At 40.3% G+C, this 25,638-nt stretch overlaps 1 protein-coding gene across 4 annotated transcripts; it reads right to left on the reverse strand.

The window, feature by feature from the left end:
* Nucleotides 1–2,814: 2,814 nt before the first annotated feature.
* NUDT4 (nudix hydrolase 4) lies at nt 2,815–19,629 on the reverse strand. Of its 4 annotated transcripts, none has more exons than XM_021687327.2 (5): nt 19,100–19,629; nt 9,341–9,451; nt 8,067–8,111; nt 5,856–5,943; nt 2,815–5,563 (listed from the first exon to the last, which is right to left on the reverse strand). In XM_021687327.2, the coding sequence occupies exons 1-5, from the start codon at nt 19,196–19,198 to the stop codon at nt 5,361–5,363; spliced, it is 546 nt and encodes a 181-aa protein (XP_021543002.1). In that variant the 5' UTR covers nt 19,199–19,629; the 3' UTR covers nt 2,815–5,360. The 4 variants fall into 4 exon arrangements, with proteins under 4 accessions (XP_021543002.1, XP_021543003.1, XP_044771292.1 ...); XM_021687328.2 differs by having other exon boundaries at nt 5,856–5,940; nt 19,100–19,628; XM_044915357.1 differs by lacking the exon at nt 19,100–19,629 and having other exon boundaries at nt 5,856–5,940; nt 9,341–10,711.
* Between the last annotated feature and the right edge of the window lie 6,009 nt (nt 19,630–25,638).

Consider the following 25,638-nt stretch of genomic DNA (forward strand, 5'->3'; position numbering starts at 1 on the left):
GGTCTTAGAAGTTAGAAAGATTGATAACCTCACCTCATTTGTAGAGAGTACCTAGCAAGTTTCCTTTTTTACATACTCTGATCCATTCTCACCCACCATATGACTCTTTTGAAATAGTTCCATGATCTAGATTAGTAAATCCCAATTAAATCTCATTATAATCTAGCAAGTTTACAAAGTATCCTGGCTGAAATTCATGAGTAGACTAGAGACTCGTCAAAAGCAGTTTAGGTAAGGTAGGTTGGTTGCACTAGATTTGAACTTGGTGCTGTTTCTTTGTTTTGGGAGGAAGCATTAGGACTGATAACGAAGGGAATGAATAGGGCCGAAGTCTTACAATCTTTTTTTTTTCCTTCTAAAACACTAAATATCTGGGGCTCTGTGGTCCATGGGTCTGTCCACGTTACTCGCCTCTGCCATTGTTGGTGAGAAAGCATCCATAGACAATTTTAAATGGTTGGACATGCAGTGCTATGATAAGTTTAATTTTCACAGGTCACAAAATATTTTCAACCACTGAAAATGTAAAAAAAAAAAAAATGTTCTAAGTTTGTGAGCTGTACAAAGAGGTGGGGTCTAAGGTTTGTCCTGTAGGCTGTTACCCACCCCCTTGGCTGTGATTGATTATTCACTGCTCTTGTATTAGAACCAAATGTCTCTCCTTCCCCCTCCTTTAAAAAGTGATACATTACTGTTATTCCAAAAACAAAGACGGTGTAGGTTTCCTTTTCTCCCTTTGCTGTTAATATACATATTTTGATAGTATGCACAGATTGAGCATTAAACAAGCCCAGTTTTTTCATGTGAGATTATTAAACATTTTCACACTGAAAATTTCTTGGAATATTAATTTTAAAATTATACAGGCTTTTAAAGAAAATAAATCCAGGTTCCTTTTTAAAAAGTGACCTTTAGTAGGTAATACTCTGTAGTTCTTTTTAAAATGTGTTATTCAAAGTTTACACTTGGTGGCATCACATTTGGTATCCATATCATATCTGTTGATCATAATTTAGTCCCAGTTGTAGCATTTAAGTTGATGCCAGTTTTACCAAGCCTGCAATACCCATCTTTAACCATATTTTGCTTGTACAACTTGTCTAAGTGTTTCAGTTGACCAATTCCCAGAGGTGCAGCTGTAAAATTTTGCTGAGTAGTACTTGGTCGTTGTCCAAAAGGCTATATACTGGTGCACGTGCAGATCCTTACCTGACTTGAATGTTACTTGTGTCTGTGTAATCTTTACATGGATGTATTTGACCACCATTACCCCTTTAGGTGTGTGCATATTATTTCCCTGTCTCACTTTAGTTGCCTAATTTTGGTATATAAATCTCGGTCCACATTCCTGGAGAGGGTTTGGGATTCCTAGTGTAATACTTTGATCAAAAGGTATGTTTTTAAGGTTCTGGATACACATTAATGGTCAAAGTATTCTTTTAATTTCATTTAAGGAATGCATTTGATTAAAAATTGAGAAAAATGGGAGTTACAATACTGGCGTTGCTGTTTAAGAACCAGGATGTGATATCCAGAGGGTAGTCAGTATTCCACATACTGGCAAGAATAACTGAGGATAATTAGTTGCAATCACGGCAAAGTAGAGGAATTTAAGACTGGTTTCTGGCAAAAAGACAGTTGAGCCTTTGGATAAATTTGGGTCTTTGCTATAATGCAATGCCAAGAGAGGCCTTTAGGGCCTTCTCACCTTACTGCTAGAATTCAGCCAATGGCACTAGTCAGGAAGATACAAAAACAGGGAGGAAAGTAGCACCAGAGAGGAGATGACTTTTTGACCTGATTTTTGTTCTACAGTTCCATATAAAATGTTGCTAAATATTTGGGGGGAGGGGCACAATTTAAAATGTTGCTTTTGAAGATGGTACATGTAAGTCTGTAAAAAAAAAATTTAAGTTGTAACACCTTGGAATCCCAGGGCCCTGAGATCACAACCTGAGCTGAAGTCATGCTTAACCGACTGAGCCATACAGATGCCCTTAGACTTTAACAGTCTTGTGGGCAGAAACTTACTCTGTGCTATGAGCAACAATGCTGGGCATAAAGCAGATTATTGTGCAGCTTCTGGTATACATTAGAAATTTATGAAACAAAGGGTTAGCTGGAAACTTCATTTGAGACAATCAACTACATGACAGCATTCCTGTTATAACCCAGTTCACTAAAAAGTAGTGTTTAGTCCTGTCACTTCGTCTACAAAGCTCAGCTTAAAGGGACCTGCAGAGAATTCTTGTATTCCAGTGTGAAGACAGCATTGAGAAATGCCATGCTTTTTGTTTTCCTCCAATTTAAGCCAAATGAGGTTGAATGGATTCTTAAGTTGGTCTTCGGTAAGCACTATTTTGGGGAAATATTTTGGTGGGCAAGGGAACTAGCCTTTTAAATACAGCTGTAATAAAATGATAGTAATTATTAGCTAAGTACGTAATTACAGAATAGTCTAGAAGAGCTCTTGAAAATCATTAAAAATAAAACCCATTTGAGGAGCAGAAAGCTATAAAGATATAGCCATAGTGGGACACCATGAGACTGGTTGGTATTTAATAGAAATATCCATTTGGGAGAGTAATGGCAACACTTTACTGGTGGACAACTAGTTAATTCCACTAGTAAGGATCATAAGTGGAAAGTATGAATATATATAAATATATATAAATATACACTCATATAAATATATGAGATTATGTATATGACCATCTATGGGAGAGGAGTAAATTTTTACTATGGAATGCCAGACAAGTTTTCCACTTGGATGATGTTCACTTATGGTAAAAAAAAAAAAAAAAAATGTATTTCCTTTTATTTGGTTTCCAAATATAAAAAGTCAAGATTCTTACACCAATTATCTCAAATGAGACCATGCAAAGCAATTTAGAGTGTATACAACAATCATCCCCCGCTTTCAGTTTTGCTGCTTTATACAACTGTTTGACAGAAAATTGAATGGCATGTGACAGAAAATTTCACCTTGTTTATTAAAAAATACATACACACACACACACACACACACAACCCCCCCCCAAACAACAAATATTCAGGATAGTTTGCTACTTTGTGTCTACAAGTCAACTTATAACCTATATATTTAGGAGGCACATGGGACTGAAAAATTTAGCTGCCCAATTTTATCCATCTACCCCACAGAAAGCAGAAATGAGTCCCAACACTCTGTAAACTTTGGAAGGTTGAGATAGTAGACACTATTATCTATAGTAGATTCAACTGCTGAGCCTGAAAATGAAGGCTTTTTCTCCCTTAACAGAAATCTCCTTATGGCCTTTCCTCTCATTTTGCTAGACTGGGTTCCAGAAGAATAGTGAAGAATCCCTTGTGTGAAGTTCAAAGTGTTGACGACTGTATTCTGTTGCATCATACAAATTTTTGCTAGTTGCATAGACTAAAGACAGTTGGTTTGCTAAATGGCACTGAAGAAAATCCTGACCCGAGTGGCACTACTTAGTACAAATGTTCTTGACCAAAAATAATTATACAACAATATTTATAGGCTCACTTTTAAGAGATGGCTGACAATACTGTACATATTTTACATGTCAAATACATAGTCCAAGAGTTTATAAAATAAGTTCATGCATTATTACCTCTAAGAATATCATATACAAGATATCCCCCTCCCCCAGTACTTGTGATAGCATTTCAGGTGGACATTTTTATATACAAAATCCAGTTTCTCTGCTGTGTTAAGGTATATAAAGAAATTTAAGAGATTACTGAGAAACAACAAAATCTTAAGTCCACTGAAGACTGAAAGTGTCAATCTGTGGATTTAAAATGTTTCCTTTTTAAAAAACACGCAGGATGCATAACCTCTGTACAAAGAATAATATAAAAATTCTGGATGATGTTTGATCATACTACATAATTTAGAATGAAATGTCACTGGTTAAGTTTTTCTACTTTACTCCTTCCTCTGACAGCATTAATTTGTGAACTAATATTTATATTTAGTCAGCTGCATTTATGGCACAAGATCTTTTTCAAAACAGTGGCACCGATTTTCCTTAAGTGTAACAGCACTCTACTTAGCAGCAATTATATTTTTAAAGGTTAACAATTTGTAGAATGTACAACTATACTTACTTTCTACTCTGTACTCACCAGTACAATATTTACAAGGCTAATGCCTACATACAGAATGATCTTTCACTCTCCCCACCGCCCCATGTCTTATTCAAAGGTTTTTGTCTGGGTTGTTTGGGAAAGTACAGGGGTTTCAGACAAGGTACCTGTGTGTCAATGGGATTCTTGATTCCGAGTGAGTATAAAGACAAGACAAAATAGTTATAGGATAAATAGTACTTATTGGCAACGTATAAAAGATGAGACGTTCTCAGGTGTCCTAATAATCTAAGTCTGGAACAGCTGAACAGCAAGAAGGCCACTGCAGTCACCACTGACTATCATTTGAGGTTAGACTAATCCTGTGGTCACTACTGGTAACCAGTTAAGTTTAACTAAAGAAGGGTCAGTAAATTAAAAAACTGGAAATAAATCTTTTAAAAGGAATTTACCTTGAGGGAATTATGGTTCTCAAGTATTCTGTGTAAAGAGATTATGGATAAAGGGAATTGGCGATTTAGCATGCTAACTCAAATCCCATGAATACAGTTTTTCATGATGATGTATTTACTACATGCATCTTTCTTACAATACCTCTAAAAATCACCAACGGTATATAGTTAAACTGTGTGTTAAAGGACTAGTGAGTTATGGGGGGTAACTGGCCTTATCAGGTAGCTAGTGACATACCAGTTGTGAAAATTTAAGACAAATGCGTTGACAAATTCCTGAAAATAGCAAAAAGTCCTTTGTCAAAATAGTTATTAGACCATTCAGAAATAGTCCAAATCTGGAATTTAGGAATTGAAACTATGATCCTATGAAACAAGCTTTCAGATCGAACAGATTTAATATCAAGATTTTTGTAAATTTCTACAACAGAATTTGTTGACTATGTTAATGCTGTGATGAGAAAATAATTTAGAAGATATACCCATAAGTAAGCTGATCTGACAAAAACCACAGACTGATGTCAAATGGACAAAAAACAAAATGCTGTGAAAAAAATGAACTAAAATGGGGATGGGGTGGGTTGGGGGCAGAGTTAAGGCATCTAAAAAAAATTCCACATGGCTTTGGCTTATTAAAATATTTTACATTTTTTTTTTAAGAAGATTTGAAAACATCTGAAAAACACGCAAACTGTTTGAAAATCCTGCATCGCAAATTCAGACAGTTTGCAAGAGTCATTCAGATGTTTGCCAAGGAAAATAAAAGAGACCTCTCCCCACAAGACTGCACATGGGAGGTCCTCCCAGTTCTCTCTATCTTACACTGGATGGCAACCCAGAGGTCTGTGCGGCAGTCACAAACAAGGTGTTGTTATCTGGAAGGGAAGGGACCGTGGAATTTCCATTGGTTGGAGAACAACCCAGCTTTAGTTTTTCCAGATACTCTGCATGTACAGGCTTATGACACTGGAGAACTTTGATGGCATCTTCTACTTTGAACCACTCTCTCTTCCTTCCTAGAAATAGGACACTGGTCACTATATTACAATAGTCAATTTTAAAAAGTAGGCCATATGCTTTAACAATGCCCTTCACCCCCTCCCCCACAAATAATAACTTTATTGTTTTTTCTGGAATGGCTTAGACAATAATATGTTGGGGGAAGAATTTTAAGATAATTCAAATGTGGACATACATACTGATCCTCTTTAAAAAAGGGAACCAAAAGTAATTTAAGATGAAAATGGTATACAAGTACAAAGTACTTGAATTAAGAGAATCCAGATGGCAAAGGGAAAGGGAACTTACCTATATTAACAGAATCTTCCCAATCTTCTAGTATTTCAGTGACAGTAAGAACATAAACATATGTTCTATGCTTTCGGTCTTGATTCTGCTTGAATATAAAAAGAAAAGCATTTTACTCTCCAGGAGCTAGCCATTACACATTTTTGAGGGGAAAAAATTCAGTTGTGGCATACTACTGGTTAGCACATAGGCAAGTATAATCCAGTTGTATAACCCAGCACAGAAGTGAATTTTATGTAATACAAAATGTAAATGTAAAATGATGAAATTAGCTCCCCATAGTAAACGTGGCACTCTGATTTCAATGCATGTGTTTAAGAGACATTATGTATTGATAGTTTAAAAGCTTTCAGGTCAACTATGCACAGCCAAGGTTGAGAATGGGTTAGTCTATTTCTGGAATACTATCTTTTAGTCCTTTGTGCTCAAACTCAGTTTTTACCCATATAAAAACTGCCACCTTGCTTCTAGATTCAAAATTAAACACAAGTTGGTTTTAAAATGAAGGGGTCATCCTCTCAATTAAAAGTTAGCCTTGCTTACTATATAGTCTAGGACTTCAGATAACTGCCTGATTTTAAAATTTTTTATTTATTTCTAATAAATTCTATGCCTGACCTGGGGCTTCAACTCAAAACCCTGAGATCAAGAGCTGCTTGCTCTACACTGCCAGAATTTTTTCCACCACAAACTACCTGAGTAATACACTCAAATAGTGTATTATGTCTTTGGGAAGGAACGGGAACAAAAAAAAAATGAGAGGCATCTCTCACATAAAACATTACTGTTCATTATTGTCAAGAACTTACTGTCTTATTTCTATGCCTGCAAAATCAATACATGTATTATGTTATGTTCACAAATTCACTGAAATCACCAGGGTGAATAGGCAGGATAATACTAACTTTCCCTTGTATATTTTCTAAGGGGAAAGATACATTGGTTACTATTTTCTGTTCAGAGTCTATGAATAAATTTAAATAGCATTTGTAATGCAGTTAATACTATTACCTACCTGTGTTATAGAAGCTTTATTTATAATGTGAGATGTTTTCTTCAAAAATCTTGTCAGCGTATCGACAATGTGCTATTTGTACCATGGCTACTCTGAATTACAGAAAACCCTCAATATATTTTTCAGTTTAACCAGGAGATGGTGCTCTTCAATTGGGTAAAGCAAGTGCTGAATTCTGGAAAGTTTGAATATTAACTTGAGAACTTTACTGTTAACAGAGTATTCTAGGTGTCATCAATTCTACCAAGTGTTGCACAATTTCTGAATTCTGTAGAAAGCCTTTTTTCTTTCTTTTTTAAAAAGAACTTATTACGGGGGGAGAGAGAGGGAGGGCTGTGTGAGCGGGGGCAGGGGCAGGAGAAAAATCCCAAGCAGACCTCCCTGCCGAGCACCTAACGTCCCTGAGATCATGACCTGAGCCGTAATCAGAGAGTGGGCCGCTTAACTAAGTCACCCAGGCACCCCCTTAAAAAGCCTTAAAAATAAAATGTTTATGGTTCTAGGAGAAGGACTAAACTAACCCTTTAGTAGTATCTTGAAGGGAAAAAAAAGCCACAATGTGTCAGGTATACACCATGTATCTAATTATCTTTGTCTGACTCTTGGATGAAAAGATGAGAAGAGCTTGTGTCTCATGATCCTTACCTTCCATAGAATACCTGCCAATTCCAAATTCCCTCTCCACAAATTCCATTTTGCCTTCAGTAATAACAGATTATGTAAGAGAATTCTATGCTTTTAGCATCTATTCTTTGTATCAGGTTTTTTTTTAACCTTCATACCGTCCTGTAGGGATAATAAAGTCATTATTGTGTATCATCTAACATTATGTGCTAAAGGCAAAGGGTCCATTTCCAGACAGTATCCCCCAAGAGTCCTAAACCCTTAGGTGATACTGAGGACACTGTACCTCCTAAAAAGTCTATAACTAAACAGTATCAGTAAACCAAGAGATAGGTCTTTCTGTATCAGCTCTACTGTATTGTCATATAAAAATAATTACTACTGTAATAATGTATAAAACTGATGGCATATGAAAGTAACTTTTACTTCCCTCTCTCCTAATCCTTATAAACTTACTTGCTTACTGATAGTTTTAAGAGGAAATGTCTAGCTCAGGTTGCTGCCAGATTATTTGGCTGGTCAGGAAAGAATCGTTAATTCTATTATTTGAAAGGATTACTTTTGTTACTCACCTCAAATATGCCCAGGAGTCTGCCTAATTTTCCTTTGACTCCAGCCTATTAAAAAAGGATGAAATGTAAAACTGTTACCTTTGCTTAAGAAAATTTACATTGAAGTTATTTTCTGGCTATTTCAACCCTTGGATCTAAGCACAATAGGCCCTCCTATACCAAGCCTGCTTCTGTAAGGTTTTTTTTTTTTTTTTTTTAGCTATGCCAAGATTCACAACCTGTGGTTTGCTATAAAACATGGCTTAATTTATTCCATATGCAAGTTCAGACTGATCAGATTGTCATTTATTTTATTAGAACTGACAGGGATTGACCAAAAATTAAGACTTTCTACCAATATGGGACAAACTTCATGAATGAAAACAGAACTTTTCCATATGAACTGATAAAGGGTTTACCCTTCTTAAAGGATGGTCTTTCTGCCCTTTTTTCCCCCACATGGCTCAGGAGGTACAATTTTTTTCTCTATGTTACCCTTTGACTGCAGAATCCTCATTACTTTTACCCAGTACTGTAACAGACTGACTGGAACTTCAAATCCACACCACAACTAACACATTGGTACCCGCTGTCTCCTCTACGACTTGTGTTCCTCCATCAGGAAGCTGCTCATCCTTCAAGACCCATCTCTATGAAACCTTTGTAACTACACACCAAGACCCAGTGAGAATATTAGCATTTGCTTCCCATTTATATCCTAAGTTGCTGCTCAATTTATAGCACTGAAATCTATGCTATTCTGCCTCTGAGTAAAAGCAAGTTCTATCTATAAGCAACTGTTAGAAGATAAGCAGGCCATTATGCTTTCGTGCATGGGTGTGTGTGCCGTTTTCCTCAACTTTAAGACAAAACAAATAAAGGCAATTTGCTTATTCATCTGAGAAAGAATTACAGGGCATGAGTGATGTCTCTGTGCATTCCTGCAGGGCATTCTAGGTGTATCACTAACCGCTCTGACACGAGGCCGCCATATTATGTACTCATCACTGATCAGGCTTATTGTCTGTTACACAATTCTGGGGGATGTCTACATTGCTTTTAGCTCTATTTTACCAGGTAGAAAAAATATCTGCTTAGCAAAATGCTAGCTGTAGTTGCCTGCTTAAAAATGTTGAACCAGACAAGAGAGCAAGCACCCACGTGACCTGCCTGTCCGTCTTCTGAGTGCACGTAGCCTGAGCCCCCCCCCCCCCCCCCGACACTGTAAAACCTCCAAGTGCACAGGCACAGTGTGTTTGAGAGGAGAGCAAACAAGCCACAATGGTTCATCTCACCTCTTCATAAACCTCCCTCACGGCTGCGCCGCCGGGTTCCTCCTCCGGCTCCATGCCTCCTCCAGGGACAATCCACTGGTCCGGGTACCGGCTGCTGCTCACGAGCAGCACCTGCAAGAAGGAGCACCACCGTGCACGGCCGCTGCCCGCGGAGTGCTGCGCCCCGGACAACACCCTCAACCCGCCCCCGCCGGCCTGGGAACGTAAGCCCTTCCAGGTTAACCCGCCTTTCAGGGTCATTCAGATTAGGAGGGGTGCACATCCTACGACAAACAAGCAGCTGACAGCTTCTGTACACACCATCTTTTGGAATTCAGAATTCAACAATATTGTGCTCACATCACTACACCATTCTGAACCTAATGAAGTCACTTCAACTACCAGATTCACTTCGTGAAACTCCAATTCTTGGAGACTCACAAAAGACAGAAGCCGAGACTCGGTTTACTAGTCTCAGAGCTGTATGCACTTAGGTTTGTGGTCGTAATGTCTGTTTTTTCAGTTATAGAATCTTAGTATTCTCCCAAATTTAAGGGTATGTGACCCCAGGCACATCACCCTGTTCCCTCACCTATCAAATGTATGAATACTTAAAAGATAACCGAGACTGTGAGAAAGGAATAGGGAAATTCACGTAAAGCCAATGCACGGCAGGGAGAGTTCCCGTTATTTTTACACTTATGATTGGGTGGAAAGAAGTACCTTCATATTCCAAACCAATTATAAGTGAACAAAAGTCACTTCTTTTGATTAACAGGCAGCTATAACTTATGATCTAGAAGAGGGTTGGCAAGCTACAGTGAGTGCACTACTTGTTTTTGTACCGTCTGTGAGCTAAAAATGGTTTTTATATTTTTAATTATATGAAATTCAAATTCCAGTGTTCATAAATAAAATTTTCTGAGAACCTAGCCACACTCATTCATTTTTTACATGTTGCTTATGGCTGCTTTCATGCTACGATAGCAGAGTTGGGTAGCTGCAACAGAGACGGTGTGGCCCACAAAGCCTAAAATATTATCTGGCTCTTTACAGGAAGTCTGCAGACCTCAATCAAGATTAGCATTAACCTTGAAATATGCAAACACTTAAAAAAAAAAAAAAAGAACTACATCATCAGAGTATCCCAGAGGTTCATTATTTTAAGTGCCTGAAGCAAGAAATATATATCTTATAAATGAAAATTTGTGGGCTAGAGTAGGTTAAAATTCACCCAAGTTAAAACAACAAAGGCTATGATAAATAACCAAACGATGTTTGTGAAGTAACAGGTGCCTTAACCAACGTGAACAAAAGTGTTTACAAAATTACCTTAGTATACTGCCTTCACCAATGTAAGCCATTCTCACCAGATCAATCAATTCAGAGTGAAGTTTAATCCCGGACATGTGCACTGCTTTTCTGTCTGGCGTGCCCGTAGTTCGAGCTGCCCAGCCCCCTCCCTCCTGCCAAAGCAGCCGCTGGCCTTGAGAGTTCACAGCCAGCACAGGATTCGCCTCCCACGGAGGAGGCCGCCAGAACTCAACCTTCCCCAACTGGAAAGTTCCAGGCTGACAGTAAAATAGTTCAGCAACTCCCACCTTCCCCCAAACCCTCTAAAATATTGAGATGGAAGATAAGGAACACCTATCCAGGCACATATCCCCTCCATTTGAAAACTAAGCAGCAAACTGTGGTCTATGGACACACCATCATTGCAAAGTGGTGATCCATCAGTGTTCAAGGGGTCTGAGCATTATTTCTCTCATTCTTGATCTGGATAGGACTCTATTGCTTCTACCGGCTTTATTCCTTCAAATGAATAACCGGCAGAACAGTGCAAATCCAGAGGAAGCACTGTAAATTAATAGCTGATACAACATTAGTTAAAATACTTAATGGCTGGGGCGCCTGGGTGGCTCAGTCAGTTAAGCGGCTGTCTTCGGCTCAGGTCATGTTCCCGGCGTCCTGGGACAGAGCCCCAGGTCAGCGGGGAGCCTGCTTCTCCCCCTGCTTATGCTCTCTCTGTCAAATAAATAAATAAAATCCTTTAAAAAATATTTTAATGGCTGACATTGAAGGTATCACCACGTCAAAATATAGCCATTTTGGTAAAATGAAACGTAAGACAGGTTTACATTTAAGCTTTATTAAATATTAGCAAACAGGGCTTACATATCAAAATTAGAAACTAAAGAGCCAGAATCAGCAAATCTAGTAAGAATTAGAAAACACTGGTTTGAACCTGAAGATGTTTTGCAACTGTACAGATCACAACCAAGGTGTGTTTCACTACTGGATGCACACAATGAAGGCTGCTCATCTACCTTTCAGTGCACCAGTGTCGTCCTCTGTAAAAGCAAGCGCCCATCCTTGTTAGGGGTGTTGAGTGTTATTGAGAATTAAATACCTTAAGTCCTGGCCTAGGCACTCGCTGTTGGCCCTTACTAGCTATTCGGCTTTCCCACTAGTGGAGCTGAATCAGGTTACCAAGAATTAGGCTTTCCCCCCAAATTTTGCCACTTGTATTTGTTTTATAATTACTGAGAGTTAATGATGAAATGAGGGCAGAAAGGAATTATCAAAAAGACTGCAAAAATTAATTAAAGGTAGGTTATTAAAAACCTCTATCAAATTAAATACGGATGAGACTACTATAAAAGACTGGAAAAAGGAAATTTAAAAATTCAGTAAGAGCCTTCAAGAGTCTTCAAGGTTCCAATTCTTTAAACAAAGTGAAACTGCAAATCAGATTTCATTTTTTATTTTATTCAAAAAGGAGGCTTTCGGAGGATCTATGGTATTCCAAGGCTTTGGGCTATATCGAGACTGGCAAATATATGTTTTTAAGTTAAAACAAAAATGCTTAAGGTATAAAAGCATACACATCTTGCATCAAGGGAAAAGTAAACCACAACTTCTGTTTCGGACTGCAGAGCTGGAGGCCTCTTTTCCTGATTACTAGGTGTGGGTTACAGATAATCTAGTTTTTATTGCCTGGTTGAAATTCTTACTACCCAATTCTATGCTCCTTAAGCAACTTCCTTGATTACCTTCCTAATGGGACAGGACACTGCAGGGGCTAGCTACTGGAAAAGTACATCCTTATTTAGTAAACAGGGAGTTTCAAAGCCATTGATATTCTTAATGTTTGAGTCCTGAAAAAAATGAAACTCAGTGTCATGTATCTAGGTCAATGATAATTCCCATTTGTCCCAAGATAGTCTTTAAGAGATAAATTACATAAGGTTAATAATGTTGAAAACCCATTAGTAGAGTCTGTCTGCTTTTCTGAACTAACACTTATGCTTCCAATTAAATCCAAATCTTTAATCTGCAATCTAAGGACATCATTCACATATGAGTAAATTTATCTTCCAAAAGTCAGTGACATGGAATCCCTGTATGCTTCATAAATTATTTTTTAGAAACATATGAAAACAAGTGTATAGTTTTGGACAAATGATTTAGGTAGAATCTGAAAACTTAACACGCAAGAGTCCCTTGACGTTCCAAAATGATTAAATTTTATTGATCAAACCATCAACTTCAAATGTATCTTTCCAAAATATGATACATTTAATAAACAAGTAATTAGTATCTGCAGTATAGAAATGACCAGCATCTAAACTACTAGCTTTAAAAGATTTGATAATGAGTCTTCAGTGATGAAACAGATTTGGAAACCAGTATGTTTCATTAAATATTTGCCTACTCATCTAGAGTACTTCATTCAGAGTTCAAATGAAGTCAAGGCCACATTTGTATGTTTGTTGTGTTATATAGGGGAGAGTGGTGGTGGTGATTATCTACCAGGGTAGAAGAAATGAATCTGAATAGCATTAAGTAGAGACAAAGATGAATTAAAATCCCTCCTACATGCTAGAAGAATCTAAGCATATAGAACCCCATCACAAATTATTTAATATCCTCAAAAAAAAAAAGCCATCTCACATTTCTACAACATCCCCAATCTGCTAGATCTGTAATATAGCTTTAGCATGCTTCCTAATGCTCTAAAAATATTATTACTGAAGTAACAGAAGTTATAAAATATCAGTAAGAGGATATACCAATAGCTGACAAATCCATACCTGGTTGTTCATACGTTTTAAATTCCTTTTCAAATACCTTTCTAGGCATATTACATTTTGTGTATCCAACAAGGTGACAGTCTGCCACATTAGTGACAAGGTGACAGAGATGAAAGGAGACATTCAACCTTCCAGGTAAGCCAGAGCTGAGACCAAAGGAAGATTTATAAAAAGGAGGTTAGCCAACCCACCAGGCTGCAGAATGAGACTTGAATCAAACTCAACCTCAAAGCCAGTGCTGTTAAGAGTAGTGAAAAGTGAAGATATTTCCTTGATTCAACCTGCCCACCTTCATATAAGCATTCCTGCTACTACACTATCAAACCCCAACCCCTCCTTCCATGTACTGAATAATTATCAGAATACAACAGATTCACTTATCACTGTTAAGAAGCCATTTCTCACACTTGTCTTTTTCTTAGACACTTAATGTTTTAAGCATTTGGAATATAAGTACTTCTCACTTTAAGTAGCAACAGTATAGTGATAATGGTCTACTTGGAACCAGCCCTGAGTCTTCCTGGACAAAGGTTTGTCTATGAATTGGAGTAATCTACAGTATAGATTCTATACTCTATCACCTAAGTAAGTCGTCCTCACTGGGGGTGTGTAAGAGCTTGTAAACGAAAAAAAAAATGCTGTTCAAGGTTTACGTGATGCAGTGATGCCTTCAGAAGATGGAGGTACTTGAAATTCTTAGTCCTATACACCAAGTGGCCCCCAAATGTCCTTCGTGTTTCAGCTTTTACCCTTATAACTGTTCTTGGTCACAGCCTGCTTCTGGGAACAACTAGTCACTACAAATGACTACTTCGGGGGGGGGGGAGCTATCTAGAGAACCTCTCAAGTGATTCCTAAATTGAAGAATGAAGAGTTTTATTTTGTGAATTATAGCTATTAGAAGCTGTACTGGAGTTTTTGTTCTTTCTTCCCACATTATCATGAACTAGGATGTGTGTGAATGGTTAAACTACCTCTACCATAGTAACTGTATTATAGGCATTTAGCCAAAATTAGGCCAGCAAGCAGCATATTAGGAACACCCAGTGTGCACACATTTTAAAAAGATCTTAAGTTATAACAATGATTATTGTATCCATTAACCAGCTACCTACTGTTATTACTAAACAAATTAGTACTACTTCTTGGACTACAGAGGCACAGTGCTATAGGAGCATCCAAAATAACAGCTCATTTTGGGAAAATGTGCTTAACCCATATTAGATTATTGCTAGCTTGGAAAAAGATCAAAATTCAAAATCTGAAGTTCGGGTTCTACTGAGTGTGTATCACTTTTGCACCATCATAAAGTCGAAAAACCACAAGTTGAACCATTGAAGTCAGGGACCATCTGTATGGGATTGGTAGATAGATGAATGCTAAGTTGGGCTGATGACATTTTCTTCTAGCATGTCAGTGTTTTGAAGCTATGGGTAAGCTTTCTTTCACACATTACAGAAAGCCTTAGTGATATATACCAAGAGCCTGAAACAGATGCAAACTGTACAAAAATGCCTTCCCTTGAAGGAAGTGGCTGAGTGGCCAAAGAATCACTTTAGGTCTGGGAGAGCTGCAGGCATAGAGGACATTTCCCTATGTTTAGAAAAGGCTGCCTTTGGATAGTTAACTTTCATAAAAGTGGTCTCCATTTGAAGCAAGTATCTTCAAGGACTTAAATCTAAAAGGACTTCTACGGAAGTATAAGCCCCAGAGTATACATCTGAAAAGGCAGACTGCCTATTGATCCCAAGCGTACAAATGTTAGGAGAGATTTACCTGTACTAATATTTCTTATTAAGATTGTTTTTATTAGGGCTCTGGTTTTAGAGTTCTGCTTTCCCTACCAAGTCTTTTTAGGACTCTGCTTTCCCTCCCAAGGCTTACTTTTAGTGCATGATTTTGTAAAATTCAGACATTTAGTTAATACACTTTGGGCATTTAGCAGACTGTAGAATGCAGTCCCTGGCTCAAGGAGCTTAAAAGTTAAGTAGGGTGGTAAATCCAAATGGAAGAGTAGGGGGGCAGTCTTTAAGACTGTTTTGTTAGTGTTTCTCACTCACAACTGTGCCTGGATTCCACCCAGAATCAAGTCATTTCTATTTCTCTTTTTAGCACTCTATCCTATTTTGCTGCCAGATCATCCTCAAGCTTGAATACATTTAAAATGTAAATGTTCCCTGTTCAAAACTAAGTGTTCCTTTCTTCCCTAGCAACTCCTTAGCCTAATAGTTAAGGTGCTCTTTTTCAACCATTATCTGTCCTATGCTATCCTAAGCTGCGGCTCAACTAACCCACAGCCCCAAGTTTTGCTGTTTGTGATACTTGGTCCTTCCTCTCTCACTGACTGAAATCCAGCTCCAGTGGATCTTAACCCTGGAGCACGTGATGGTACTTTTCCCTTATCTTATTTCCCTTTATATCAGTCATTTGTCTATCTTCCCGCTACAGAGTATGTTTCTTAGGAGTTGACACTTTTCATCTCTACAGTCCTGTTCAAACTATCATATATACAATATGTTCAAAAGAACCTATTTTTGGTTACCTTCTGTGAATGTATTATCCTCCTCCTCCGTACAAGCACAATATCCCAGCTACTCTATGGGATGCTTATTTGTGGGCTTGTGAGGAAGCCCAACTGCCAAAACTAAGGGTGGTTGCCTACAGAAAAAACTAGCTAGAGAGTATCAAATGAACAGGAGATTTAGAAATAAAGCACCTGGGGTCAAAATTATTTGCCAGCTTCTTTGACCTTGGGACAAATTATGTCTGCTGCCTAATTTCTTCCTGTACAAATGCTAATTCTTATTATTTACCTCACAGGGACGATAAAACAGGCAAATATAAAAACACCCCCCAAAAAATAGACTGTGCTGTTAGGACAACCTTCTTTCCTAAAATAACCTGTTCTCAATTATGGGCTACTAACTCCTTCAGTACGAGGAGAACCATACTAGAACACTGCGTAACTTTTTGTGGTCAAACAGCAATTACTATTTTATTTCAATTGACAGTCTATAAACATTTCATCCTAAAATAAGGCATACATTTAAATCTCCCAACCAGGACCTAGGTATTGTTAACCCAGTAGGGGCGAAAATTCTCACCTATTAGCTAAAGAGGTGGATTCAGGCTGTTTTGTATCCTATCCTTGGAAGGCTACCAGTATAATTTAAACAGAGTGGGAATAAATTCATAGCAAAACAGCAAGATGTCCAGGAAAGCTAATAGGGTTCACTTTGTAACTATCATATAATAGAAAGAGCCCCAAATATACACAAGTACAGAAATTAACCACACATTAAGGTTGGCTGTGCATTTTACTTAGAGAATTCTAGAGCCTTCCCTTAGAACATATTCTGACTTGGTTTCTCAGTCTGCACTGTACCAGATTTACCCAGTTTTACGTAACAGATTTCTCTAATACTCCAGAGCTTGCTCCTTACTTCATTTTATCTAATGGCAGTAGTCTCTTGACTCAACTAGAGGCTAGGAATTTAGCATTTATTACAGTAGGAACAACTCCCAAGCACAAACGTTAATTCATTGATCTACTACGGTGATTTCTGAAGCTCTCTTCAGGCTTAGCTTTACCATTCACACAATACAGATCATTTCAATTTCTTCCCATTTCCTGTATTTTCTCCTGGGAACGTTTTTTTTTTTTTTTTTTTAACAAAGCCTGAATTCCAAGTTCAGGTTATGGCAAGACTTCAAAGTCATCACTTCCAGAAAGGCTTCCAAGCTCAGCCTCACAAAATCTCTCATTCAGCAAATAGCATGCACCCAATTGCTAAGGAGCCCTGTGCCAAGAGCCCAGCATCAGGAGCAGGGACTGGATCCTGAATTCTCAATCTACCGCTTCCTAATTATGTCATTTGGGGAAAATACTTATGATCTGCAACTGTCTCCTCACCTATAAACCAGCACTAAGAGGATGAAATGTAACAAACTCAGGTTTTCAGGAAAGCACTCAACTAAGAATGTGATTACACAACAGTGAGCCAATCAGACAAGATCCCTGACCTAGCTTGATCACTTTGGGCTATTCTTTTGTATTGAAAGCTTGTTTTTTCCTAACATGGCCCTTCCCTCAACGATTTTCTAATCTTTTTAAAAATAGAATATACTTAAGGCTGGTTGACTGTTGACTCTGTGAATGTTACAACATCTTTCCCCTTCCACTTCCTAGCTCTCCAAAGTGAGCCCAGTCATAGATGCAGACCTGTTTCTTCGGAAAACTCAAGACAATTTAGGTTTTAACACTTAAAGGCCCCCAACTGAGGGCTGATCAACACTAAAAGGCTTGGTTTCTTTTCAAAAAATAAAGGCAAAACCAGAGTTTGAAGAGCACCATTTTGAAGCACTTTGATTTTTGTTAGCATAATAAGAACTATGCTACCGAGTGTACACTGTGTCATACTCATCCTAACTACACAGATTAGCAATAAGGAAGCCATTACATTTCTCGTCTCCAGCTTTAGCCTGGTATTTTATTGGATACAGTTGGTTATGGAAGCAGAACTCTGTTAATTTTTTCCCTGTCTAATGATTTTAGGAGTGGCAATGCTTTATAAAAGATTTTCATGGCTACCAATCAACTATTACTGCCTTAAGCAAATTTAAAACAGTGAACCAGTTTTAAATTAAATAAATGTAACAAATAAGGAAAAACTGCTCTCCAGGAAAACCTCAAGGGCCTCATATCAACCCAACGCAGGAGGGTAAATTACAGAAGATTGACTGCTTACTCTTAGAACAAGAAAGGCTGCTCTTCTCCAGATGTCAAACCAAACACAGCAAAGTAAAGAAGCCTTGATAAATATGCTGAGAGCTAGAGATTACGGTCTGAAAATGGCAACTTTGCCGACCTCTAACCATCTTCTCCCTCTGGCGTTATTCCACATTTTTCACTAGCCATCTTTCTGCTGTCAGAAAACTTTAAAAGAGGCGGCCATTTAAAAAAAATATATATCAAATATAATCATGCCAAGTGCTTGCGAGTTAAAGGGTCCACTTAAAAGTGGGATTTTAAAAAACCAGACCGAATGGGGTTTTATTTTAAAGCACGGCGTCTGTTTGGCTATTCCACAAACATCCCTAGGTTTAAAGCGAAAACGCAAACTGCTGTAACGTGGAAGGAAAATATAACAGAGGCAGAGGCATTAGAGCTTGGGCTGCAACACTCACGCCATTTCTGCCGCCTCTGTTAGCACTCGAGGTTTATCTGGCTTTACACTCAATTCGCGTGTTAAGATGGTGACTCCCGCCAGAAGCGACCTATACGGCCCAGGACCTTCCCGCGGGCCGGGAGGCGTCTCGGCCTCAGGTCCTCACGACCGCCCAGCAGAACATAGGGCTGGGCCAGCCCCTTTGTCTCCTCTGTCAACCCAGAGAAAGGAAGAAAGGAAGGAAGGAGGAAAGAAGGAAGCAGGGAGGGAAGGAAGGAGGGAAGGAAGGAAGGAAGGAAGGAGGAAGGAAGGAAGGAAGGAGGGAGGGAGGGAGGGAGGGAGGGAGGGAAAGAAGGAGGGGGCTAACTAATCCCTCCCAGCCCCGGAGCCAGAAGAAGGGTCGGGCGAGGAAGGGGAAGGGCAAGGACCCCCACCCTGGCCGGCCCCGGCCCCCCGCTCCCCCGGCCTGCTCCGGCGCCCCCGCCGCCGAGGGCACAGAGCGCGCTGGAGGCCCTCACCTCGTCCTCCTGCTCGCTCCGGAAGCACAGGCACGCCGCCCGCTTCTTGAAGCCCTCGCGGTCATAGGTCCGCGTCTGGTTGGGCTTGAACTTCATCATAGAGGCGGGCTCTTGCTGCCGCTGCTGCTCCGGCCGCCGCCGCGGGGACCCGGCCGCCGCCACCCCGTCGGGGAGTTGGGGCGCGGGCGAGTCGGGGCACAGAGGCGCCGGGAGGCGAGGCGGCGGCGCGGGGAGTGGCAGCGAGGCCGGTCAGTCCCGGGGCCGGTGGCCGCTTCGACGTGGGGCAGGGCGCAAGCGCCGGTCACTGCAGCCCGGGTGCCGGAGAGCAAACACCGCCTCTGCCCGAGCGTCCGCCGCTCTCCATGGAGCCCGCCGCCCGCTCGCCTCCGCTCCCTCCTGCTGTTGCTGCTGCTGGCAACGCCGTCTCCGTCGCCGTCGCCGCCGGGGAAAGAGCGAGACTCGAGGCTCGCGCCACAAGGAAACAGTTAAAAGAACTCGCGGCGTCTAGGCAGCAGCGCCGCAGCGGCTTCGCGCCGCCCCCACCGCCCCTATATTTAAGTGGGCCCGCGCAGCCCCGCCTCCGCGCGCCCCGCCCTGCGCGCGCCCCTGCGCCTGCGTGCCGGGACCGTTGCGGCGGGGGAGGGGCGGCGGGGGGCGGGGTCTCGGCCGCGCGGCAACGTGGGTTCCTCGGAGCCTGAGGGGATGGGGCTGCGTCCGAGCGCGGGCTGGCGGTAGCCCGCCAAAATACCCGTGAGTAGGAAGAGGCAAAGACCCCTCCCTCCCTGTTTATAAACACCGCTACCTGCCCCATGGAGACCTTAAATATCATCTCCAGGCGAGGAGGTCCAACTACGTACATCCTCACAAAAAGTTGCACCCCGGTCAGGAAATGCCTGGAGGCATCGCAGCGATGGCAGTCTCCGCAGTGACTGACGTCCCGATTTCGCCCGTGAGGTGCGGGGAGACGAGAGGGTGAAGGCCTGGAAAGGGGAAGACGTTGGTTAAGAGGGTTCGTTTGGAGGGTTTTAGGGGTTTTGTTTGTTTTCCAGGGGAAAGAGAGAAGGCACATTTCCTTTTTTTTTTTTTTTTTTTAAGTCTTTGGTTAGGGGGTCGTTTGTTCTCTCAAGAGTCCGTTCGAGCTTGAATATTTCTTTGAAGCTATGAGTAACATCTTCCACTTTGTCCCACGCTCCGGAATGTATTCATTAATACTGGCAATGGCTAATATTTACGAAGTGTTTTGCGCTTGCATTTCATGCTAAGTAACAGGCACAGCTAGGTACTGGAGCCACACGCTAAATAGAATAGGATTTCTGCTGTCTGGGAGTTTCAAGTCTTCTGGGGACTTGGGACGAACAACCTTTCCATTTCAGAGTGTCACCCACGCTTTAAGGTTGGAGCCAGGAGGCCCCCGGTGTTAAGGAAGCCAACCCAATCTAACCTGCCCCCTCCACAGAGCCCCGGCTACTTAGTTCCAGGCACGTGTGACTATTCGGTTTTCATTCCTAGAGGGCCTACTGTGTGCCAGACACTGGCATCTAAAACCAGCCCCTGCCCTTCCAGGATCTTAGGCACCTGAGAGCAGATATAGTCAGATATCAAACAATCACACAAGTACATGTAAAACTACAAATGTGATAAGGTTGAAGGTGGTGGAGGGTTTCCCAGGGAGATATGACCAGACCTGCAAGTCAGGAAAGGCTTCCTGAGGCAGGAGGTCAAGGTTTTGGTCAAGGGCCAGAGGACGGTGAGCTAAGGCCACCAAGAGCCTGGTGAACTTTCAAGGCCGAGGGAACTGGGACATATGTAGAGTCCAGTGGGAGAAGGAGCAAGGAGAAATGAGTAAAGGCCCATGTGGCTGCAGAGGAGGTGGGGGTAGCTGGGTTCCACCTTTGGCCCAGAGGGCTGTGAGGCCTGACTGTTCCCAGCCTGGGGTCCCTTGGAGAGTCCAGAGTAGGGCACTGGTCTTCCTGTTGTAGATTCTGACCTCCAGGTTCATGACCGCTGCATCTAACTTCATCATCTTCTTATCTCCAGGGCCAGGCAGATGCAAGTTTGTACAATGAGTTAACGTTGAATAAGTGATTTAAGAAATGAGATTTTACCATGGCACAATTGGAAAGCTTATCAAGTCCGTGCAGGGACATTTTCCAAGCCTTAGCGTTCTTACAGAAGCTGCCTGAAGTTTATTTCCCGATTTATAAACAGGAACCGAACACATGTAGCTAGGGGCTCCATTTTGGCTAATATGCAAATATTATTTTAAGATAATTGGTTCAAATTGATAAAATGATTAATCTCACCATGGTCTTTTTAAATGATAAAGAACATTAAGTTTCCCTCTGCTTTAAAGGCCTAGCTTCTATTTTGTGTTCAGTGAATATTAGTTGATTGGATGTTGATCTACTCAAATCTTTCCCATTTAGTAATTACATGAGGTGAGGCATGAATCAGAATTAACTGAGGAGGAAAGAGGAAGATGGCTGGAAAAGACTCACTGAAGGGAGGAAAAACTGGCACAGAAAACTGGCGAGCATGAGCATGGGGCCGCTTGCTTCAGGTTCCAGACCGTTGCATTTGGTTGAAAAGATCTTGAGTTCAGGTCTCACCTGCACCAATCACTAAATGTAACTTTTCTCACCTGTCAAATAGATATAATATCATTTATACCATCTTGCACAAGACCACAGTGAATCTGAGGGTGCTTTAAGACTATAAAGCATTTAAACATAGGCTATTATTAATAAGCACATTTTCTTTGGAGATCTATCCTCCTCCTATGTTTCCGCAGGGAGTAGAGGAATAACGCAGAGGGCCAGGTGCTTGGAAAGGGCTGTGAGTTGTGAGGGAAGGGTTTTAAAAGGAATTTTGCAACAAATGATTTGAACGGAAGAATGGTATTCTATAAATAACCACCCCCTACTTTTTTGTTAATTTATTTATTGAGTTAGTTTTTGCAATTATTTGAGAAACACCTAAGAGAAAAGGAAATTTTTGACTAAAAATGATAGAATAGAGAAAGGCCGAATTACAATGCTGGATCTTCATTTTCCTATGTCAGTTCCTCAGTAGTAGGGTGCACACCCCAGCCCAAAGCTCCCTGCTTAGTATTGTCTAACAGGTATTATGCATCTGAAATGCGCTTAGGCACCGTTCAAAGCTTAGATCATATCCAGCCAGATCACAGTTGAGATAGACATGAGGTTGTTTTTCCTCTGCAGGGCCAGTAAGGACTGGGCTACACCGGCCAGTTTCCTTGGGGATCAGAGTCCAATTTCAGGTTAATCTGTTTAGTGCACTAAGCACAGTGTTGTCTTACCTGGAACTTATTACACGCGGAGCCATTTCCTGTACTATTTTCAAATACTTGGAGCCATCAGAGAGGAGAACTAACATTCTCTCTCCAGGGTACTTCTTTTCCTGGGGTCTTTTTATGGGAGGCAGTGCAATAGGGGTGCCGTGCAGGGAGCTTGCGGCCTTCTCTTGTAATTGACTCACAACGTTACCATGAAGTAAGTTCTATCTCTCAAGGTAAAACTGATCATGACAAACACCCAGCAGTGAGTAACATTCAGTAATGACTAGCTATTATTATCATTGGAAAGACATAGGAAGGGATGATTTGTCATGATCATATTTGAATAATCCCAACAGCAGTATTATGAGACAGCTACTATTTATCGTCCCCATTTTACAGGCAAAGAAACAGGGATGGCCTTTCTCTCTTTGCAGCCAATATTCTTAACTCCTGCACTGTATCACTGTAAGCTTGTCTTGCCTCTTTTATTACATGATAATTATTTTGTATGTGTTATGTTCTGACACTGGGATTTCTTTCCATTTTAAAATGAAAAAGGAGCTTTGTTTAAGGTAAGATGGTAAGAGAAGCTCTTCTAGTGCAAAATGGAAGTGGAAGTCTTGATTACAATTTCATGTCATCTAAACTTTTTTTTTTTTTAAAGATTTTATTTATTTATTTGACAGAGAGAGACACAGTGAGAGAGGGAACACAAGCAGGGGGAGCGGGAGAGGGAGAAGCAGGCTTCCCACTGAGCAGGGAGCCCGATGCAGGGCTCGATCCCACGACCCTGGGATCATGACCTGAGCCGAAGGCAGGCGCTTAACTGACTGAGCCACCCAGGCGCCCCCAATTTCATGTCATCTAAAGTGATTTTGTTTCTTTTACAAAAGGCACAGATTAGAATGGAATAAGCAATAAACTAAGCCTTAGGATTAAAAATCCTAAAAAGGATTAATGCAAGCAGCATTAGCAAGACTTTAAAAGAGACTGGTTTGCCTGTTTATAAGCTTCTCTTTCATTGAAGTAAAGAATGATTTTCAGATTTTCAACTCATTTTCTATTTCCTCAATTCCTATTAACTGCAGAGCACTTTGTTTCACATGCATCATGTTTACGTGCAGTTCTAGGTGGGTAATAAAAATGTTTACCGGGAAGCACAGCTCCCACTTTACTTCTTTATCATTCAGGGAAAGGTATGCCAAGTGCTTATCTCCTCAGCAAAGGCAGTGACTAGACATTTTCACCACCTTCTTCAGGACAGCATTTTAAACTCCTGCTTCATTCAGAATTGCTTCTTTTTGCTACATAACAATTCTGCTATTTTCATTTGAGGAGAAAAGCAAAAAAAAAGAATGTTTGCCCATAAGAGACATGTTACTCAATTGTAATGTATGGACCTTGTTTTGATATAGATTAAAACAAATGAAAAATAAACAAGAAAAAAGACATAGGGCAATTAGGGGATGTGAACTCTGGTTTATGATATTAAGCAACTGTTGTTATTTTGAGGGGCTATGATGATGTTTGAAAAGAGAACTCCTTACCGCTTAGAGATATATACTAAAATACTCAGAGCTGAAGTGATATGATGTCTGAGATTTCCTTCAAAATAATCTGGGTTGTTGGAGCAGGGAAGATGGGTTGGGAGTGTGGAGGAAACTAGAGGGGCCATGAGCTGATTGTTGTTGAGGTTGTAAGCCATTAGGAAAATGGAGGAGAGGAAGGAAACCGAAAGGAGGAGAAATGTTTTATATTTCATGGGGCATGGAAATGAATCTCTGTTAGAAAGAAGCTGTACACACTCATGATATAAGTATTAGATTCTAGAATGATTAGAATAACCAAAAGTGCAGTTTGCAAGTTATGCAATGTTTTTATAAAATATAAAATAGAGAAATAGGACATAAAAATTACTCACCTGTACAAAAAGTTGTGACCAATATTATTTCATGAATTGAAAAAAATTTAATGGTTATTTCTATGTGAAAATTTAATAGTGATTGATTTATCAGCATTCATCCTTGTGTGGTGAAACAGAATTTCATTCTTAGAACTAGACTACAAGCCCTAGGAGGGCCGAAATCCAGGTGATCCAGTGATACTTTAGCTCAGTTATAGGCCATGAGGCAATCCGTAGATAATATGTTGCTGATTTCTTCTTCTGGCATAGTTACTATATCATGTATCATATTCCTGTATAGAAAATGCAAATACAATCAATTTCTCTCCATTTCCCTCTGTCTCCTCTCTCTCTCTCTTTCTTTCTCTCTCTCTTTGGCTATTTATGCTGATTTTTAAATCTGTCCTTGATTTTTGTTTGTTTTGGTTTGGGGCTATATATATAAAATTATATATATTTACGCTAACTGAGGAATATGATCAACTCAGTCCTCAGAACCTGACATTTATTTCTCACAGTTTTGGAGATTGGAAAGTCCAAGATCAAGATGCTGGCAGATTCAGCATGTGCTGAGAACTCACTTCCTCATTCATAGATGCTTTCTGGTTCCTTGTGTCCTCACAAGGTGGAAAGGGCGAGGGAGCACCCCGTAGTTTCTTGTAAGGGCACCAATCCCATTCATGCGGGCTCTGCCCTTGTGACTTAATAATCTCTTAAAGGCCCACTTTCTAATACCATCACATTGGGGTTTGGATTTCAACAGATGAATTTTAAAGCAACACAAACATTCAGTCTATAGCAAATAGCTACACAAAGAACTGTAGAATTTCTCTTTAGGTGGGAGTTAGAGCTGGTGATTTGGTTGGGAGAGGAGACTTTTTAGAAGCACAGTTTTTATAGCATTTGACATAATATTGAGAAACATCAATTGTATATATCAGTGAAAAAAGTGTGGCTGCTTTACTGAGCATTAATGGGAGCTTATGCTTTTTCCAAAACTATCCCTTTTTCTCCCTCCAACTAAAATCACATTTGGCAGGAACTTAGGCCAGTGATGGACATAGTGGGAAGGGTCAGGTGGATTTCCATATCAGGTAGACAGCAGAGTCCTATAGTTTTTGAACTGGAAGGGATCTTAGAGCTCATAGTCAAATCCCTTATTTTTCAAACATAACCTTTCTCTCTGGCTCTCACCCCTCTTTGCCTAACTCCTGCTTCAGGACTCCATTTAGAGACCCTTCCTTTAGGAGGCATAATTTACCTTCTCCTGCAAAGTCTGGTTGCAGTCCCTGTTTCTGCCCCTGTACTTCATCCATGGTCACACTCATTACTCGGTAT

The sequence above is a fragment of the Neomonachus schauinslandi genome, chromosome 5, assembly GCF_002201575.2.
Source record: "Neomonachus schauinslandi chromosome 5, ASM220157v2, whole genome shotgun sequence".
NCBI lineage: Eukaryota > Metazoa > Chordata > Mammalia > Carnivora > Phocidae > Neomonachus > Neomonachus schauinslandi.

Coding starts and splice junctions, on each gene's coding strand:
- NUDT4 (XM_044915356.1), bottom strand. CDS start 9,580: ATGACCCTGAAAGGCGGGTTAACCTGGAAGGGCTTACGTTCCCAGGCC. Junction 8,112..9,340: donor TGAGGGAGGTTTATGAAGAG/GTGAGATGAACC, acceptor CTTTTTTAATAG/GCTGGAGTCAAAGGAAAATT. Junction 5,564..5,855: donor GGAAGATTCTGTTAATATAG/GTAAGTTCCCTT, acceptor TCCTATTTCTAG/GAAGGAAGAGAGAGTGGTTC.